At 31.6% G+C, this 21828-nt stretch overlaps 1 protein-coding gene across 4 annotated transcripts in view; it reads right to left on the minus strand.

The window, feature by feature from the left end:
• Kmt2e (lysine methyltransferase 2E (inactive)) overlaps positions 1-21828 on the minus strand; it is a 94964-nt gene that overhangs the window by 16178 nt on the left and 56958 nt on the right. For all 4 annotated transcript variants that reach the window (XM_027926451.3, XM_071613206.1, XM_071613215.1 and 1 more), the window contains 10 exons: positions 19934-20014; positions 16942-17000; positions 15857-16029; positions 11746-11784; positions 9926-10156; positions 9685-9815; positions 8092-8209; positions 7092-7201; positions 4347-4611; positions 3469-3567 (listed from right to left, as the gene is read on the minus strand). In XM_027926451.3, the coding sequence (XP_027782252.2) occupies positions 3469-3567; positions 4347-4611; positions 7092-7201; positions 8092-8209; positions 9685-9815; positions 9926-10156; positions 11746-11784; positions 15857-16029; positions 16942-17000; positions 19934-20014 (1306 nt within the window). The remainder of the gene's footprint in view (positions 1-3468; positions 3568-4346; positions 4612-7091; positions 7202-8091; positions 8210-9684; positions 9816-9925; positions 10157-11745; positions 11785-15856; positions 16030-16941; positions 17001-19933; positions 20015-21828) is intronic.

Here is a 21828-nt window from a genome sequence, read left to right on the forward strand (position 1 = left end):
TCTAAGAAGAAAACAGTGATTTAGATGATACGCACCACAGTCCTATCATGAGATGACTTTTCTTGCAACAAATTACCTTCCTCTTACTTTGTTTTACAAAGGCATTAGTAGTAAGAGCATAGATTCTGAATAACAGTGTTTTCCCTGGGTGTGTGTGTGTGTGTGTGTGTGAGAGAGAGAGAGAGAGAGAGAGAGAGAATAAAAATCTGTGGGATGTCAGGTATCACCCACAAAAAATTCCAAGAGTATACAAGGAGAGTTTTGGAAAATACTATATATACTGGGAATCTTAAAGGTTAGAGATAAGGTTTACTAAACCCAACTAGCTAAAAGCACTCTTTAACAAATGAGACTTTTATGGAATACTTTTTCCAGTGAAGGACAAGAGCTGAGAAAATTGTGGGGAATCCCAGACAAATCTTACAGGGCATCACCTAGGCTATAAGCTTCATGTAATTCACATTCATGAACCTATCTCTCCGTAAATGGCTGTCATGAACTTTTAGTTGGCCCATTTACTGAACATCTATTTTTTTAAAAGCTAGGTACTTTTCCCTGTCTAGGAGTCAGGGCTATGACAATGAATAAAAGTACAAACTCTTTCCCTTGGGGTACACATGTTCTAGTGAAATACAATTAAATCTAGATGATCCTAGCTATATGATTATCCTTTAATAGTCTTACACTATTTCTCAAATTTCTGTCCTTTTAATGTGAAGACCACCCTGAATCAACTTCCATGAACTCCAGTTTAGGCAATCTCATTATAATAATCAAGTACTACCAAGACTGTACTCCAAAATATATTAAGAAGGTGCTTACAGAAAATTATTTCAGAAATATGTTTTATTGATATAATTAGAAATGAGGAAAAGCATCTTTGTTGTTTAAATTTTTCAAAAGGTTTGCCACTTTAAAAATGATTGCTTGTTGAATTAAAGGCATGTTTTCCTTCCCCTTTTACCTGCTCTCTCCATCTAATTATGGCCCCCTAATCCTACCTTAACATGTACCAAAAAGAGAGCCTACTCTGTAGTACTTCAGCTTTGGAATCAAGTGAGTGTTCTACTGTATTTTCCAGGGCCACAGCTTAAATGGGCTCAAAATTTCCCAAGCCATTTCAAACTCCCCATCAAAGAAGTCTCTGTCAAGGGCTGGTGATCTGGTTCAGTGGCAGAGCAAGCCTAGAATGTACTACCTCCTCCCAATATCTCTTGCCAGATAAGAGGAAATGGACACTAACCATCCATTCAGTTCCATACAATTTAGGCACGAGTTTGCTTTGTTCAAAGGGGAAACACACAATATAATGGATGAAAAAAGAAAAATGTTAATAAAAGAACATTACAAAACATCAAAAGAGATGTGAGGGAAAACAGAACTGAGAATGAAAAGGGTCATGTATCCTAACCATATAATGAAACCTTCATTGAACATTTTGTACCGTTTGTAGCCAACCCTATCTCCCTATAGCCCACTCCCAAAATACAGCCTATGTTGATCCCCCAAACAGAATTATCATATAACTCTCCAGTTCCAACTACTAGTTGTAATCTAACCTTATAAATGGCAAAGACTAGAAAAAATAAAGGTTGAATCATACCAAAATTTTCAAAACTAAATACACCCTGTAAGGAAAAACCATATTAATTGCTTGAGAACCTTAGAATGTGTGGTTCTGTGTTATTTGATTAAATCCAAAAATTTATAATTCAAACGTTAAATTTGAATTATACAGTAAGAAATAAGAGTGAATGACTTTGAGGACTGAAGATCCAAAGAAAAAAATTTAAGTTTTGTTTCATGTCCTTTCAGTTATAAACATACTTTTCAAGTTTTCCATCTTCACAGTCACCTTAGAAGCAGATGAATATGCTAACTCAATATAAAAACTTTGAAGAATTATTCTATATTAATACAGCATGCTAATAAGCTAAATCAGAACCAAAAGGTAATCATGATTAAGCATATATTTTTTCTCATTGAAGTTTAACATCAAAAGAATATCCAATTTTTTTCTGGGATCTGGAAATGTTCTAAGTTCCACTATTATTCTCAGCACTGATGGATAAGTTAACTTTTAAAAAATAGATCCATAGTCAGATCTTTCAGAGAATGTTATCTGAATAAAAATACTGTATGAACATAGAACAAAAATTCAGATATTTTTCAAAATTATTAATGCATTTGTAAAAAAACGCTCTTCCTATGAAACACATGCCCTTTTAAGAAAATCATTGATACTCTAAATTGGTCTCCTAAAAGTTCCTACATGACTAATAGAAATACAAGCAATTGGGGAATGGACAAAACAATACTAAAGATCAATAGTCAAGAAAGGGCTTTAGAGAATTTGTGGCTCAGCAGTAGAGCACTCGCCTAGCACATGCCAGGCGCTGAGTTCAATCCTCAGTGCCACATAAAAATAAAGGTATTGTGTCCAACTACAACTGAAAAATATTTTTATTTTTAAAAGATTCAAAATAACCTTAGATATAGGAACTCCTCCTTTATAACCAGCCTCCAAATTTTCACCTGTATTTTTCTTCTATCTCTAATACTACCCGGTCTCAACAGACAAGTGATTCTAAAATTCCAAGGCTAGAAAACAGTTCTGTGTTGCTTTTACAATAGAAAGCACAGAATTAACACAGCATAGAAGGATGGCCACTGTGGTGACAGAATGGATGTGCAGTAAGCAAGTCTACAAAGACCCCACCCCAACATGTGACACCTGAGATTACGTGGAGAACAGTATTGAAAACCCCTAGAACATTAAATGAGACAAGTAAATGGAATGGGGAAGATCATTAGTTGGTGTGTATAGTTAATTTCAAATCTTAACTCTATCATTGTATACTTTTTTAACTATTTACCACTAAGATTTTAGGATATTTCTTGTCCTACTTTTTATGCTGACAAAATAACTGCAAATAAATAGTACAAAGGATATAAATCCTAAACTGATTTTAATGAAGACCTTATTTATTTTATAACAGTATAAAACAGAAATAGCTACCAAACCAGTGGTGGGTTTTTGTTTTAGCTCTGCATAAGCCATTTATTTGGTACTATTAAAAAGCTTAAAGATCTACTGTTAAACATCAAATCATTAAGATAAAGGATACATTAATGAAAGAAATTTTGGACAGTAATTGCAATATTAAAATTTATTAATAGTTCTCAGACTCAAAAATATTAATGATTTCTAAAACATACAATTTCTAAAAGGCCATACATTTTAAAATGTCTAAGGAGCACCAGTAAAAATACAAAGAATTAGTGAAATTTACTTAAATGGTAATGACAAAGCCAAATAAAAATGCTCAATGGCACATCATGTGCCCCAAATTTGCTAACTTCAAAGAAAAGTGTGAGAAGCCCCATGGAAAGGCAACAACAGAAAGAGTAGCTGTCACTAAGCCAATACCGTAACATTAAGCAACTAATAATGGCTTCCCAACTTACCATCTTTCTTTTCCTTTCTGCAATCTGCTCCTCTGATTCCATTTCTACTTCATTGCTAATAGGAGTTTTTTCTTCTATATCATCAATAAAATCTGGTTCCTGAAAGATGGAAATGACTTCTTATATAAAAAAACTGTTACTCCATCTATAAACTCTTGACATCAAACTGTTTAAAAGTCTTTTAACCACAACTAAATATAAAAATTACAAGCCATCTTAAAACTGCTTTCTTGAATGCCATCAAATAATTTTGCTTTCTAAAGTTCTATTCATAAACTCAATAGCATGGACTTTTGTTTATATTCTTCCCAAAACAAAATTTTCACAAAACCTGCAAATATGAAGCACTAGGTAAATTTTCGATTTAAAACTTAAAGGGAAATTATTAGAATATAGGGCCCCTTAATGAGCAAAACATTTCTTAACCTAATCTCTATTTTGAGGGCCAATAACATATATTTCCTGATGGGGAAGAAGTATAAGCCCAAATTTTCATAAAGCACTAGCTGGATTCGCTAATTTTCTAGTCTGGGAAAAATCTTCAATTCTGCAGTGATTTGTTGGCTATTTCGTTTTTTAGTACCAGGGATTGAACCCAGGGGTGCTTAATCACTAAGCCACATCCCCAGTCCTTTTTATGTTTTAAGACAAGTTGCTCAGCCTGCCCTTGGTTCCTCCTGCCTCATCCTCCTGAACGGCTGGGATCACATGCCCAGCTCTTAATAATTTTTAACAAATGTTGCATGTATAGTAACAGAACTTGTATTTACACTTCACTAAACATCAAAATGGACTTAAAAATTGTTAAGAAACTTTACATTTAAAAAGGGCAAAAATATGACAAATTAACTTCATTAAGAATCAGTAGAGTTTGATACCTGATTATTTGATACTGATAATCTCAGGGGAGAAAGCTTTCTCTGTTTTGTTTCTGGACTCTTTATTTTGTTGACTGTTCCATCACAATCCAAAGTAATATTCTGATTTTGTGTATCTTTTTCTTTTGAAATATCTTTGTCTTTTTTTCCTTTTTTCCTTCTGGTCTCATAACCACTGTTGATATTTTCCGTGGATTCAGAACTACGTTTCAGAACAGGGCATTCTAGATTGTCTTTGAGGCAGGCACAATCCACCTTGTACTTACTGAAATGATATCCAAATAAATATTTATCCAAGATATTAAACAAAATTGGGCAATTTCTTATTCATTTTAAGATGGAACTTCACAAAATTATACATAATTATTGACTTTAATCTTAAACTTTTCAACTAATTTGTATTTCTGACTACTATCACAAAAGAAATATTATTTTCTCATAACAAATGTTGAATTTGGACTACCAACTGGGTCTTACAATATATAAAATAAAAAAAAAAACAATAAATTAAAACACTTGAGTCTTTTAAAGTAAAATGATACTGTTAATTATACAAATTAACATTAAAGTAAAACCCATAATTTCTTCAGTAATCCCAGAGTGTTATAAAACACTGACTTGAAATTTCACCTAAATAAAAAACATGCCAGGTATAAAAACACTAAAACTTAACTAGTTTGTATACTCTAAAGAATATTTCAATAACCAGGTTTCTTTAATGATAGCAACAGCTTTTATTTACTTATTTACATATGTATGTGTATTTTTTTTCCTATGGTACTGGGGATTGAATCCAGGGGTACTCTGTCACTACTAAGCTATATCCTCAGCCTGGGTTTTTGTTTTTGTTTTTTAATTTTGAGACACAGTCTTGCTAAATTGCTGCAGCTGATCTTGAACTTGAGATCCTCATGCCTCAAATTCCTAAATTATGGGGATTATAACATGCCCAACCAGATATGTTAATCAAGCAGTTACTTTGTGCCAGAAACTGTTTTAAATGGTTTGTTTACATGTGTTAGCTCATTAAATCTTCAAACATTCCTGTTAGGAGAGAATTATTATTATTCTCATACTTGAGATAATGGTGCACAGAGAGCTGAACACACTGGTCTAAGATCATAAATAACCGGGCTAGGATTTGAAAACAGACAGATTATGGAAAATTTATACTCTTAATCTCAATGAGATGTACAATCTCCCAAATTGATATGGAAAGAGTCTTTATGTTAAATTTTCCACCTTTTAGGGGCAGAAAGGACTTAAAAAAGAAAAGCTGAAATTATTATGATAAGTCTGTTTCCAATAATTATTAGAGATGAATACTGAAGGAAAAGGAATTTCACATTGAGAGAAAACATAATGGACATTGTTTAAAAATCTTCATTTAAAAAGCACATAACACAGTTTTTTAAAAATACAGAAAAATAAACTGAGATGCTTATAACCCAAAAGGCTACAGAATATATAAAGAACACAGAAAACGACTGCAAAGCAGAGAAAGGGTCAGATAATATGATTAGGCAATTAGCAAGAGGAAGTCCAAATGGTAACACATAAGAAGATAGTTGGGAGCTGGGTGGAGCTCAGTAGAAGAGTATGTGCTTAGTATGCACAAGACACCGAGTTAAATCCCCAGCACCACCAAAACAGAAAAGGGAAAGGAAAAAAAAAAAAGAAAAGAATGAAAGAAAAAGATATTTGGTCACAAATAATCAAAGAAAATGGTAAATAAAAATGTAAAGATACCATTTCACATGGATTAGTAAAAAATTTTAAAGTCCTAATACTAAAGGATTAGAAAGGAACTAAACTGCTTAGGAAAGTATTAAAAAAAAAAAAAAAAAGTTTCTTTGGAAAGCAATTCACTAATTCACTTTTGGTTAAAAACTGAGTCTGCACATTCTAAAACATTCTGTGCATTCTCCCTACCACAGAGAGAACATGTACAAATGCATACATGTTCAAAAAGCCACAGAAACATATTGTGATAAATAAAAAGATCCATCAGTAATGGAAGAGAGAAAAGCCATTAGCAGTGAAAATAAATGAACTAGAGCCTACATACAACAGTGTAGTTTTATCTCATGTAATGAAAGAGAAAAGATAGAATGCAGAAGAAAGTAGTAGGTTACAATGAACATAAAATTTAAAGATAACAAAAAATTCTAAATACTATTGATGACATAAAAACCACAAAATGTTAAAGAAATGTAAAGAAGGTGATACAATCTGCTAAATCTAAGAGGCTTCAATGGATAGTGTTCTATTAGTCTGTGAAGTACATGGATTTGTATTCATATTTGTATATTAAAATTTTAAAATTTAAAAGTTTTTATACTCAGAGCATGCTTCTTAGAGGTTCTTCTACAAACCCTTTCAATTTACACCACAAAGAAAATTTGATGCAATTTTGTCTTGAGAGGCAAATTAGAAATTATTCATCCGATTAACCAAATAAATTGTAAAACTAAAATCGTACCCCCTAAAATACAAGAAAGTGAAGAAAAAAATTCTAACCTAATAAAGTCAATAGCATACTGCTGAAATTAGCATTAGTAATTGTACAGTGTAAATGTTTAAACAACAATAATGAAAGCTAATACCAAATGCTTATTTTCAAGTACTTTTTAACTGCCTCATGATAAATAAGTTATAAAAGCAATAAAAATACCTAAATTATTACATGAACATTAAAGAACTACTTTGAAGCAACAGATGATTTATTTACCAACTTGAACTTACCAATTCCCATAATCAAAATCAAAGGCGATAGTAATTTCAGTACCCTTTGGAATACTTTGTATAGAATAAATGTAAAGATGTATGGTTCCATCTTCAATTTCATGCCTCACCTGTTAAAAGAATAATTTAATACATCTGTAAACCATTTTCTATCTTTAAAAGCACCTTCTCCTGCAAGTTGCAAAGCTATTAGTAAAAGTACATTATAATCACAACTTGGGAAAATACCATTAATTATTAAGACTTACTGATCATTGGTTACCAACTGGGAAGATTTTTCAAAAGTACATCAATGCCTTCAACCAATCCGCCCACCCCACAGACTACCATGTGGCATCCAAAACAAAAAATAAAAACTATAACTGTATTTTCTAATGCATATTTTTTTCTCTTTTTAGCATGTCTGAAATTGGTAGTCTTACAAGTGATAGCATTTTAGTTTTGAGGAATTGCAATAATGGTACAGCTAACACTGTGTGACACACACTGTTCTAGATATTTTGCACAATACTTTTATTCCTTAATAATACATTTTGATAGATAAAATATATGGCATGGATAAAGTTGCAAAACTAATAAGCCACAGAGAAGGCGAGACTGGCTCCAAAACTTATAATGTTCCAGTTAAAAATGTAATTATAAAATTAAAAATGTATATTTTGGCATATAGAAAACAAAAGTATTTTATATTCCACCCTAAAATAGAGCATTAAAAATTTTATAGTAACATACAATCTATTTTAGCTTTACCATCTAACGAGATAAAATCATAGCACATTTACCCATTAACTAGACTTTCTAGGATTTAAAAAGTCCAATATTCCCTCTTATAAGAAACATCACAATTTCTTCAATGTATAATTTGTTATCACCTAAATTTTTACAACAGGAAGACGCTGAGCAAAATACATCAAGAATTGAAGTATTCTAAACTATTGGACTTTTGTACTTAATGCTCAAATTCCACACAACACTTCCCAAAAGATTTCAGTAAGCTTACTTCTGCATTGGGTGTACAAGATCGCCTGATGAATCGAGCCTCATTTCCAAAAGTTCTTGCGTCAACACACATTTCTAGCCCATGAAATTTTGAGTAGAATAAAACAAAAGGGTATGGTCTACAAAGAAAGAAAATTTGTAAGGAATTAACATTTTTGTATATAACAATCTGAAGTGGCTATTCAAAGAATGGATTTTTTAAAAAACTTATGAAATTTCAAAAAAAGACAATAAGTATTATATTTTTATTTTGGTACTGAGGATAGAATCCAGGGATGCTCCATACTGAGTGACATCCCCAGCCCTTTTTATTTTGAGACAGGGTCTAGCGAAATTACTTAAAGCCTTGCTAAATTGCTGAGATTGGCCTTGATCTTGTGATCCTCCTGCCTCAGCCTTACAAGTCTCTGGGATTACAGGTGTGTGCCAAAGTACCCAGCTTAGTGAAAATTTTAAATAATTAGTCTTGACTACAGAACCTCCCTCCCCTTGTTACTTTATACTAATGAGATTTTCACCTGTCCCTATAACCTTACCTAAGTTAAAAGGCAATTAATTTGAGGTAGAAATTATTTACAAAGATAGAGTGACCACTGCCTTTACAGAAAGATTCTAATTCCATGCTTTTGTGGGGTTGGTACTGGTGACTGAACCCAGGGCCTTGAACACTCTACTACTGAGCCCCATCCTCACCACCTAATTCCATGCTTTTAAAGTCCATATTTCTTGGTATATTTAAAACTATTCAAATTTCAGATAAAATCTGATGTAATAGGGAAAGATTCTTAGGCATCTTTTAAAACTCAAGTTCCAAACAAAAAATGAAGATTGTAAGACATGTATTGGCAATGTTATCCCCCTAAAGATAGGAACATACTTCTAAACTTCAAGGAAACTATGACTATTAAAAGATATTAATTCCACAAGAATCCCAAATGACATAAGAGGCCTCCAAAACCATTCCAATGCCACCAAAGCTAAAGTGGTGGCAATAATATAGGAATCAAATCTAACACAGTCTAAAAAAAAGAGGAAGGAGATTTGCCTGTGGTCACCATGGTATTTTCAGGTGCTAGTAATTATGTTACAAGGAATTAGCACAGGTCTACCATAGAAAGGATTCCTGGTACTATCAGGTAATCAGAATTCTTAACTAATATCCTATAGATCCAAACTATTTTGGTCTTATCTTTTTAAAAAAATATTTGTAGTTGTACATGAACACAATACCCTTTTTATTCATTTATTTTTATGTGGTGCTGAGGATAGAATCCAGCCCCTCTCATGCTAGGCAAGCACTCGACCGCAGAGCTACAATCCCAGCCCCTTGATTTTTCTTTCAAGTGAACTATTTTAAAATTTTCAACAAGGCAAAGATTGGTAAGAAACTGAGAAACATCTTTGTGTTTTTCTTTGGTGAATGTTATCACAGTTCAAAAGTTATATTAGTCACACTAGTCAACCACACTACACTTTAATACTGAAATGATCATGTCAGGAAAAAAAAAAGTACATATAATCAGAGCATCTAAATATCCATAAATACAATATTTAACTACAAAAAAAGGAACATGTGAGGAAAAAATAAAGATACCTTTTAAAGAAATATCCATTTGCTTCAAACTGTTCTCTCAACATAAACTTCCCTCTGTATTCAATGATAAGTGCATCAGGAGGCAAATCTTTGGCAGATTTCAGAATTTTTTTATTCTTTTGTATATGGCTCTAAAATCAGAGTATATGTTGACATGAATTACACTTGGTTACTTTCAGTCTAACTGAAGATATATAGCATAAAAAGGGTTTTTTATAATTTTTTTTGACAATATATTTACCTCTACAGGAGGTTTGAAGAGTAAATTGTTGGTGTTCAATTCTGATTTATTCATGTCTTTTTTGTCATTTCCACTGCCTAATCTAAGAGCTATTCTTTGTGCCTCCCTCTGGACACCCTCACTATATTGGTTATTGTTTGCCTCTTCATATCGATCCATCCATGCTTTGATTTTTGTCTCCCATCCAAAATTTGAACCATCAGATGAAGGATCAATTTCTGGAGCTGAACCCTAAAATCACAGCAAAGTAAGTATTACTGTTTGAACTTAAGTAGTTACATACACAAACATACACAGAATTAATGGCAATATACATTAAAAATTAATATAAACTGGACTGGAAAATGTTTAGCTTTCTAAGTTGATCCAAGCAAAAAAGACCAGAAATTACCCTACCACATTTGAACTTTATATATCTTGAACTTTATAAAGTTTACTACAGAATTATTTATTTGAATTGTAATGACTTTCAAACACGATCTTCAAGTTAAAATATATTTTCTAATATTCACAAAGAATTTGAAAAATTTTTGCATTCCTAACTCACCTCTTTATGTACTAAAGGAAAGTATTTCAGTAAAATAAAAAATGTTCCTTCCTCATGAAGCCTAGTACTGAGGTAGTAAGATTTGCCAGTAACTAATCAAAAAACTTTTCAGATCTCTTTATTCTGTCAGAGAAAATTCCTAAAGTTCAAGTTAATAGAATAAAATATAAATCTTCAACTTTATCATATAAAGAATATTTTATGAAATGTGGGACTTGCATATGCTAAATGACACCATGTTGTAATATTCTTGAGATAAAAATGATAGTTTCATGATGTGTTTTCTAGAAACGTGACCATAACGAATAATTATTATGCTTTATACCATGGGACAAAAAATATACTATAACACACTCCCCACATCCTATTTAATGTTCAACTACTTAAGAAACTTGTTATCCTGGGGCTGGGGTTGTGGCTCAGCGGTAGAGCACTCGCCCCGCATGCATGGGACCCTGTGTTCAATCCTCAGCACCACATAAAAATAAATAAGTGAAATAAAGGTATTGTGACCAACTACAACTAAAAAATGAATATTTAAAAAAAAAACAAAAACTTGTTATCCTTTACTACCTAACCCAGAAAGCTTTAATAACACTATATAGCTACCTCTGTGACCCAACAAAAATCTAGATTTTAGAAGCCAAAAGAAGAGTTTTGCTCTCAGCAAGGGGACTGTGTTCTAATTAATTTAAGGTACATGTGACTAGTTTGTATTTACATAGTGAGACTCACGTTTTTATGGTACAGCTGACTTGACTACCTTAAGAATCAACTATGCAAAAGTAAAATCTCAATTTCCCAAATGTGATTCTGTATTCATGTGTATAGAAAACGAATATAAAGTACTATGGGAGACATAAAATGCAGTGATAAATAAAATTCTAATTACTCCAATTTTACTATTAGAAATTATGAATATACACTTGGAGGGGGTACTGAGGATCAAAACCACTAAGCTGCATCCCCAGTCTTTCTTCTTCTTATTTTGAAACAGGGTCTTACTAAGCTACCACAGTTGGCCTCCAATTTGCAATTCTCCTGCCTCAGCTTCCAGAGTTGCTGAAATTATAGGCTTGTACCACCCTACCCTGCCACCACCCCCTTTGATTAATGTTTCAATAGTATTAATAAACAACAACAGTGATTTATTAATTCAATTAGAATTCTAAGGTCCCACTTCTTGTAAGATAAGTGATGAAATGGTGCACAATGAAGAGAGCAAAAAGACAAGCAGCCACTTAAATAAACTCCTTAAATGTAATGTATTTACCTTAACTCTTGATGACTTTCTAGATCCTTCACGAAAGGCCTAAAATAAGCATGGAATTCTGGGTTAGTTGTTTTAAAAGCTGGATATAATTAAGAATCAACTGGTTCACTGAAGTATTATAGTTAAGGGAAAAAAATTGATAACCAGTAAAACTTGGAGAATTTGAAGTAAATAAATGTACTAGAATGTTATTCTATCATAAAATATAATGCAGAGTATTTAGAATATAAAAGTATGTATATATGATGATCAGATAAAACTTTCCAAATATTCTATGTTCTCAATATTATAACCATAACTCTTGCATAGTATGGTAACCACAGACTCAATTATTTAATGTACATTTCAAAAAGCTTGAAGAAGAGGTTTTGAAAGTTTTCACCACAAAGAAATGACAAATGTTGATTTAAACTTTACACACGTATACTTATATCAAACATTACATGGTATACCATGAATATGTACAACTTTTATGTTTTTGTGTGGAAACTAAAAACTCAAAAAAAAAATATGCTGGGTGCAATAGCACATACTTGTAATTTCTAATTAAAAATGAATATTACAGGGGTTGGGGTTGTGGCTCAACGGTAGAGCACACGCCTCTTACATGTGGGACCCTGGGTTCGATCCTCAGCACCACATAAAAATAAATAAACAAAGATATTGTGCCCATGTATAACTAAAAAAATTTTTTTAAAATAAATAAATATTACAGGGCTGGGGTTGTGGCTCAGTGGCAGAGTGCTTTCCTAGCATGTGTGAGGCACTTGGTTTGATTCTCAGCACCGCGTATCAATAAATAAAATAAAGGTCCAATGGCAACTATAAATAAATAAATATTACAACTGTAAAGAAATTTTTGTGAAAAAATTGGTAAGATATTAGAAATGCTGTAATAATTTGGTTAAAATGATGAGATGTTTGGGAGGGAAATGTTATAATTTTAATTCTCTAAGGCAACTAGCTAGCAAGAAATATTTGAACCCTTAATGCGGCATAAATAATAAGCTCTGTGGTAAACAGAAGTGCATTTATTCAATAAATATTTACTGAGGCCACACTAATTGCAAGATCTTGAGTTACTTAAGACTTAATTACTATCTTGCTAATTCTTCATCCCAAAGTGTAAAGTCTATCTAGAGAGACTAACAAAAATAAACCTAGAGATAGCTAGATAGATCTAAACATAAATTTAAGTGTTAAATATGTAGGCAATATATTAGAAAAGAGCAACCTTGAAAAAGTTAGGTGGACTTTGAGAATGCATATATCCAGACAGATGAACAAATGAAAGAAATACAATCCTGGGAGTACAAAAAAACTAAGAATGCATGAAATGGGAAGAAATTGCCAAATTCAAGGAAAAATTAATATACTATCACTCTTACCTATTGAAAAGTAGTGTGATAAAGGATTGGCTAAAATAATATCAAAGCAGGTCATGGAAGGCTTATTGAAAAAGACTTTATGATTCTGACTTAAATACTATATTTGCTGTTTACTATTAATGAAAATCCTTATTTCTGAGCATAGAAAGGATACAAAAGTGATATTTATAGGGAAGTTGATATCCAAGTGCATAATGGATTGAAGGGGTAAAGATAAAAATTTTTTAAAAATAAAAAGATAAAAAATAAAAAAAGATAATTATTGTACTACTATGAGATAATGGAGGCTTAGACTGGGTTTGTAGAAGTGAAAAGAGGAAAAAATACACCAAAGAGACATTTTAAAGGAAAAATAAATACAGCTTTTGAAGATAAATCTGTATATCAAGACTAAAGGTGACTTAAAAGATTTTAGAGCTTGTGTATTCGCTGTGCTGATACCAAAAAAAAAAAAAAATGTAAACAAGGAGTAAAGAAGAGTCAAATTTGGTGTACAGAGGAAACAGTGAAAGAAAACGGTATAGGTTGAGTATCCCTTACTCAAAGTACTTAAGACCGGAAGATTTTCAGACTGGAATTTTGAACAACATTTGCATTTATGTAATCTGAAAGTTAGGCATCCCTAACGTGAAAATCTAAAACCTGAAATGTAGCATTTCAAATTTCTAGATTTGGGATGCTCAATCTGTAAGAGAAGTAAAAGCAGTGAATTGCTAAAATACCAAAAATATCTTACTAGGATTTTGTGAATATAAAATAAATCTGTCCAGAATATTTTTTGCTAAATCTATTCTTACTTTGAACAATTTGCCTTCAGAGTATGCTGAATGAAAAGCAAAATTATATCCTTTGCTATATACTTTATATTACATACTGCCCCCAAACTATAATTAAATCTTAGCAGAATAATAAAGTAGTTATCTTTAGTGGCCAGTTCCTGGATTCTTTTTTTTTTTTTTTTTAACACCCTGATTCCTGGTGTTACTAACTTAAATGCCAGAGAAAAATCTCTTCCCTTTTAAATATACCACAATGTTTTAAAAGTAAATGAGACATAATCAAGACTCAGAGTTTAGTTATTTCAAATACCCAAGGCATTCCAGCCAGAGAAAATACAGAATCTATGCTGTATTAAACCAAAGATGTAGAACAGAAACATAAGAAATTTCCAAGTTAACTTTTATAAAATAAACAAAGAAATCATGTAAGATTTGAAAGGAGTAGACAAAAAGGTGTGTTAACATCTAAACGTCTAGTGAATTGCTAAATGTTTAAAGATTGAAGTGGAATAGAAATTTTGCAAAGTGTTTGAAATTGTCACTCTAATGAGTAGTGATAAAGTACTGACCCTAAAATACTAATTGCTAATAGGACTCTAAACTACAAAAACACCTAACAATCTCTCTTTGTATAAATTACAATCTAAGAGATGAGGAACATCATAATGAAATAAGGGAAAATGTGGTTAAGTTCAAGAATAAAAGGTCCAAGTGCCATGACAGAATGCAAAGAAAGATTATATTTGATAGTAGAAGAGCAAATTTCATGGAAATAATAGTACTTGAGATGGGCCTTACTATATATAGTAGAAGTTTAAAAGATCAAGATGGAGAGAAGAATATTCCAAATGGTGAAACATGTTCAGCAAGAGTGGGTAGAATGTGGCAACAATGAATTGTCCAGACTGGATAAAATATAAGTAAAAGAATAACAGAAAATGAGGGAGATATGTACATGAAAACTGCTAAGATAATCAAGCTGATTTTAAACAGGGAGAGGAAATTTGAAAATGAAAAATGTATTTAAAAGTACATGCTGCCTATTAAATAAGTGTATCATAAAATATTACTTAAGGAAAGAAAAACCTTTATTTTGAAGTCCTGATTTCATAAAATTTCACTCTGTAACAAGATAGTCATTAGGAAAAATATTTTTTACTGTGTATGACAAAAACCTTTACTAGCAATTACAGTAACATATTGCTTAATGACAGGGATACATTCTGAGAAATGCATCACTGAGCTATTTTGTCCTTATTGCAAACACCACATAGTATACTTGCACAAATCTACAAGGCAGAGCAGAGCAGAGCCTACTTATTGATCATAGACCGCAATGTGTACAGCATGTTACTGTAGGCAACTGCAATATAATGAAGTATTTTTTTATTTAAACATAGAAAACATACAATGAAAATACTAGATGATAGAAGTTTTCCCTTTATAATCTTTTGGGATCATAATCATATATGTGATCTGTCACTAACAAAATTTCATTAACAAATTTAACGAAAACTTAGCTAATAGATACTCTTTTGCCTTCAGATCTTAGAATATTAAGTGGAAAAAAACCTAAGTGGTAAGAAATTCAAACAGGAAGCCTTATTAAAATAATCAGATAGTATTCAAATAGAGAAGAGTAGGTATAAACAACTATCACATGCTTCCTTACCAGTTACAAGTTATTACAAATTTAAGACTGTCATTTGTTTTCTAAAATAGCAATCTTTTGTATTTTACACTCAGACTTTATCAGAGTGACAATTTCAAGCAGTTTGCAAAATTTCTATTCCACTTCAATCTTCAAAACACACTAAATATATTAAATGTTTGTTTAGATTTTGCTATATCTGTTTAGCTATAATTCATTACTCTCCCTTTACTATAAAACTCATTCCCCTATATACTATTTTATCTACTCATTTTAAAAAGAAGCAAACGTACTTTTTTACATTTTGAAATGTTTTGTTCTTTCTCCCCACTTTTTTTCCTTCTTTTATCATTGACCTTGGAAACTCTTGAAGCAGTTAAAGTAATTGAAGTTGGAGTATGTTGAAATGCAGTGTATAATTCCACAGGAACTTCATCACCACTCTCAGTTGCACTGGTATCACCATCTTCAAATGCAAAATGAAATTATTGGACATTTAATACTTCTATTTCAAAGAGTAAAAGAGCATTCCACATGACACAGTATTATCTCTGTTTTTCTAAAGAATAAACATATTTTTTAATTTCTTTATTCATCTCACTCATAAGAAGATGGTACATTTAAATACAAACTACAAATGTCATTTCTTACACATTAAACTACAAAGGATCCAAAAGTCTGACAACAAAACTCTGGTTGTGTGAATGAGGAAAGAAACAGGCATTACCATACATTAGCAGTGGCAATTCAAAAATTCCCTATGGAGAGGAATTTAGCCACACCTTGAAAAACTAAATACACTAAATACACTGGGACTTCTATTTCTAGGGATCTAGCCAAAAAAAAGGGGGGTTTAAAAACAAAAATAATGAAAAAGAACCAAAATGTCCATCAAGGAGGAACTGCTAAATAAACTGTGATTATTCAAAAGCAGTTGTACTGGTTTTAACCCAAAAATATTTTAAACCAAAATGAAAGCATGGCAAATCTTATATAGAATTTAGGAAATTGTCTTTAAAAATGAAGGAGGGGCTGGGGATATAGCTTAGTTGGTAGAATGCTTGTCTCGCATGCACAAAGCCCTGGGTTCAATTCCCCACAACACACATACACACACACACACACACACACGCACGTGCACAAAGAGATTCTAGTTCACATGATAAACTAATGGATCGCCATCTCTCTGAAGAACAAATATGTTTCCTTAAATCAATATACAAAATCTATAAGCCATAAAAAAGAATATTTAAAATCTATACCTGAGGTTGTAAATAATATATACAACAAAAATTCATCAATAGGGTATTTATATCTAACTAAAACCATACAAGTCATTTATTTTCTCTATCACACTAAACTTAAATTTTTTACGCACCTGACATATTTTCCCTTTTCCGGCGTTGTAGCAGCACCGCCCTCTCTTTATCCAAATTCCTACATTAAAATTTTAACATAATTATTGATCAGATTTTCATAAACCTACATATGAAGAATTTTTTTAATGTTTTTAGTAAAAGATCAACAATACAAAATACATGCAACTTCTCTTGCCTTTCAGTTTAGATATGATCTAATATTAAAGCAGTAAAGGCCAATTGACTATTTCATTCTATTTAGAAAATACTATTTTACCTAGGAAAGGAGCACAATTTATTTCAAATTCAATATTCAGTGCAATAAAAAAAAACTGAAAAAACACCCATAATGTTAACAATGTAATTAAAATCACAAATTAAACTTAAGTTTATGATACTGAATTAGTTATCTACTGCACATTACCATATGCCTTAAATTATCTGCACTCCTGAAATAACACTAAACGTTTTACAAAACATGTAATAAACTTTCAACAGCTTCTGTCCTTGACCTATATCATCCATGGGAATTAGTATTTTTCCCCCAACTTTTTAATTGTATATACTTATTAGTGTAGAGACCAAATAATAAGATTATTTTAAATGAAAGAATAAGGGCTGTGGACTGAAATGTCTATAACTCAGTAACAGACTTGCCTTAATGTCTACCAGGACACATAATTATTATCTTAGCATTATACATAACAATTCTACTTATCATAGAATGATAAGCAGATCTCTTTCAACTGCTTATCAGTTGCCCTCTTATTGGTCAGTTTTTAACCTACTCTTACTGAATTCATCAACAGACACTTATTCCATCAAAAGCTAGTAACTATCATAAAATAAAACAAAAACATAGAAAAGTCTCACTCACAATGAGAGAAATACAGCTATACTGAGATTACAATTTCTCAACTGTGAAAAAATCCAAGTCTGTCAAATACTCTATTGTAGACTTGAGAAAACAGGCATTACTGAGGGAATTCAAAACTGCATAGCTCTCACCAGAGGGGAATTTGGCAACAGCTGGCAAAATTTTATATACATTTACTCTTTTAAAAGTACAATCCCACTTTGATTTGCAATAACAAAAGCCTGAAAATAAATGTCTTCCCAGAAGGAGCTGGTTGAATAAATCATAGTACTTAAGTCTGTCCAGAAGCTAGATAGTAGTATAGAAAAATACACTATATGAAGTGATCTTTTAGCACATTTTTTTGGTACTGGGGATTGAACCCAGAGGTGCTTAACCACTGAGCAACATCCCCAGCCCTTCAGCATATTATTTTTTTTAAGAGGAAAAAAAAAAAAAGAAATGTAAGGACTTTGTGTAATATGCTTCTGTTTATGTAAGGGGGAAAAATGCAAATATATAGGTACATATCTACATGTAAGAAAACAAGTAATGGAGGAAAAAATCAATTTTTAAAAATAGTTACTTCTGGTGTAGAAGGAGCAAGGATAGAAGTTAGACTTACTGGAATATATCTTGTTTTATATATTTGAATTTAGAATGATAGAAGCACATCTTACATAATTATAAAGTATATAATTATAAGAGTAAATAAAAATTTTAAAACAAGTTTAAAAAAAATAACTGGATTACTCATACATTTCTGGTAAGAACGTAAAATTAGATAGCCATTATGAAAAACAGTGTGAAAAGTTCTTATAAAACTAAACATGTAAACTATTATGTATGTGTAAACAAACAACTGTGTACACACATTACACACACACCCCACATACATCCCACACACAAAAAAGGAATGAAACAGTAACACATGTAACAAATTGGATATCTCTTCAGGGAATTCAGCTGAATGAAAAAGCCAATTCTAAAAGGTCACAAACTATGTTATTTCATTTTTGGAACATTCTTAAAATGACAAAAATGATAGAAATGGAGATTATATATTATTACAGATTAGTGGGTGCCAAAGGTCAGAGTTGGGAGGGGTGGAGTAGAAATGATTATAAAGCAGCATAAGGGAACCTTGCAGTAATGGAAATGCTCTGAACTTGACTCCATGACTGCATCAATGTCAAAATACTAATTATAATTTTCAATTAACAGTTTCACAAGATATTACCAATAGGGAAACTATGTAAGTATACACAAGATTTCTGCATTATTTTCCAACTATATGTGATATCACCAATAACTGAAAACTAAACAGAAAAATAGAACTAATAATCTAAACTTAAGTATGCATAAATTGGGTTGTAATGACACACTGAAATTCTTTCAAAGGATTTTAAATACAATAAATGGACCCTACCCTCTTTAAGAACTATGCCCTATGAGGAAAAAAGTTTTATGTAATCTCACTAATGGTGCTAGTGTTGGTATTACTTTTGAGATTCTTGTATTCTTTTGTAGGACATTAAACAATTAAGTAATCATGTGATATTCTAATTATATTATTCCTGTGTTGTTGAAAACTGATAAAAGGACATATGTATAAACAATATAAAACATTAAATAAAAAATTGTATTCCTAAATTTAAACTGTAATTTTAACTATAAACTCTTGTATTTTATCTTTAAAGTAAAAATAACAGGCAAAACATAATTGTTGATAATTACTGAAGCAAGGTGGGGGAAATGAGCTCATTATACTACTTAAGTTTTATATAGGTCTAAATATCCATAAAGAAAGAAAGAAATGGGGTTAAGAAGAAAACCATATATTACAAACAGGAGTCATAACAGACCTATTAAATTCTGTATGTAATCAAAGAAGTGGTATTTCAGTGAAAAAAGAAACCAACACGATAAAGTAAAATCCCTATAAAGTAAACTATACATCATATGGTAAATGACAAGATTCTTCCTCATTTTAGAGATGTGGGGATATAAAAATAGTAATAAACAGAAGAAATGAAAATGTTCTCAAAAATCAGTAAAATACAATTATTAATTCTTTAATGTAGAATTCATAAATAAATTTCTGTTATTTTGCTCAGTGAAATTACTGGTAATCTTACCATGTATGTGCAACTTACCTAGGCTGACAACGTTCACATAGATAGGTATCAGGAATATGCTGTCTATCAATCCCCATGCAATCAATATGTTGCCAAACACTTAAAAAAAGGAAAACATATAAAATGTTAAAACCATCCTTAAATTAAGATTTTATATTCTATTTAAACCACCACTTAAGCAGTGCCTACTTTGAGTTTAGCATTCTAAAAGGTGCTAGGAGGAATTCACAGAAGTGTATCCTCACAGAAAATTTTGAGATGCAAAAACAAGAGGGCAAAATAGGATATAAAAAATAAATTTCTAAAGCAAATACAATTTTAAAATGCTAAAGGTAAAGATTATGTATGTTATTAGAAATTACAATGTGGAGATGTCCACACTAATTGAAGTTCATGGGGAAAGCACTATAGAGGATAATGGGTGTGAAAATAATCTCATTTTGGCAAATAGGAAGAAAAGGTGTCATTCTTGTATTTATCAATAAACAGATACAAGGAGAAGGTGGCCAGATGGTAGCCAATATAAATGAAGAGAATTATTCATTTTGTGAAATCAGAGGAGGGGCTAAAAGTGAATTAATGAAGTACAGTCAGATTATATAGGACTTGGAATACTGGGATGTATGCAAATTTCTTCTGTCAACATTTAACAATTTCAGTGGCATATAGTATTAGTACAAAGTAGCTAAGAAAATGGAAGTAAAAAGACAAACTAGAGGCTTTCCCAACATTCCAGATTTAAGCTTTAAAAGGACAGAATTAGAATAATGGCAAAGAAAAAGAAATCAAAGAACCCAAGAGGCATTCATTGGGGGAGAGAAATTAAACCTAATTATTTTCAATGAAATGTATGGACCAGCCTTCAGCAAACTTCTCAATTTGTTGTTATTATTTTATTGCCAAATTTTCAATTATCTGAAATAATGTATATGTTTGTTTGCAAAAATAGTCTTAGCTATTCTTTACATAATAATTAGCCACTTCTAATATAAAAGTAATAAACTAACTGCTTATTTTGTTGTTCTTAACTAAGAATGTTAAGACAAGAACTAGTAGATTTTGGAGGTATGTAATAGAATATATGTTTATAAAAGAAGTGAAAAAGAAATGCAGGGCAAGACAGGTATAGTGCTGTACACCTGTAATCCCAGCAACCAGGAGGCTAAGGCAGGAAGATTACAAATTCCAGGCTAGCCTCAGCACTTTAGCAAAAACTTCAGCAACTTAATGAGACCCTGTCTCAAAAAATAAAAAGGGCTGGGAATGTAGCTTCATAGCAAAGCACCATTGGGTTCAATCCTCTGTACGCAAAGAAAGAAAAAGGAAAAATAAGCAGTCAAATGATAATGAAGGTTAGAAAAATAGATGACATTAAATTTGAGGGCTAAATAATGATGCTATCCAGAAGAAACAAAGATAGAAAATGAATAAATGAACAGAGTTCTAGATGTCAGGGTTGAAAGCAATGATAATGGGTGCAGGAATATTGAAAAAATATAAAGAGGCAACATAAAAAAAAGAATAAAGGGAAAAGATTTAAAAAGATTAAGCCTTGGGATGGGGTTGTAGCTCAGTGGTAGAGAGCTCTTGCCCAGCATGTGTGAGGCACTGTGTTTGATCCTTAGCACCATATGAAAATAAAACAAAATAAAGATATTGTGTCTATCTACAACTAAAAAAAAAAAAAATTAAATAAAAAAGATTTGGGGTATAATCTGTAGGACGTCAAAAAAGAAAAAAAAAAGTGAGAGAGAGATATTAAGCTGTATGGTACATTACAGATTGAGCAATAAAGAGCAAAGAGAGAGAAGAAAAATAGAGAGCTGTCACTGAGAAGCAAATACCTTGAATAATCCAAACACTGTAAAGTGGTCCTTCAAGAACATGTAGATGAGGCTGGGGTTGTGGCTCAA

Source organism: Marmota flaviventris, chromosome 1 (genome assembly GCF_047511675.1).
Source record: "Marmota flaviventris isolate mMarFla1 chromosome 1, mMarFla1.hap1, whole genome shotgun sequence".
In the NCBI taxonomy this organism is placed as follows: Eukaryota; Metazoa; Chordata; class Mammalia; order Rodentia; family Sciuridae; genus Marmota; species Marmota flaviventris.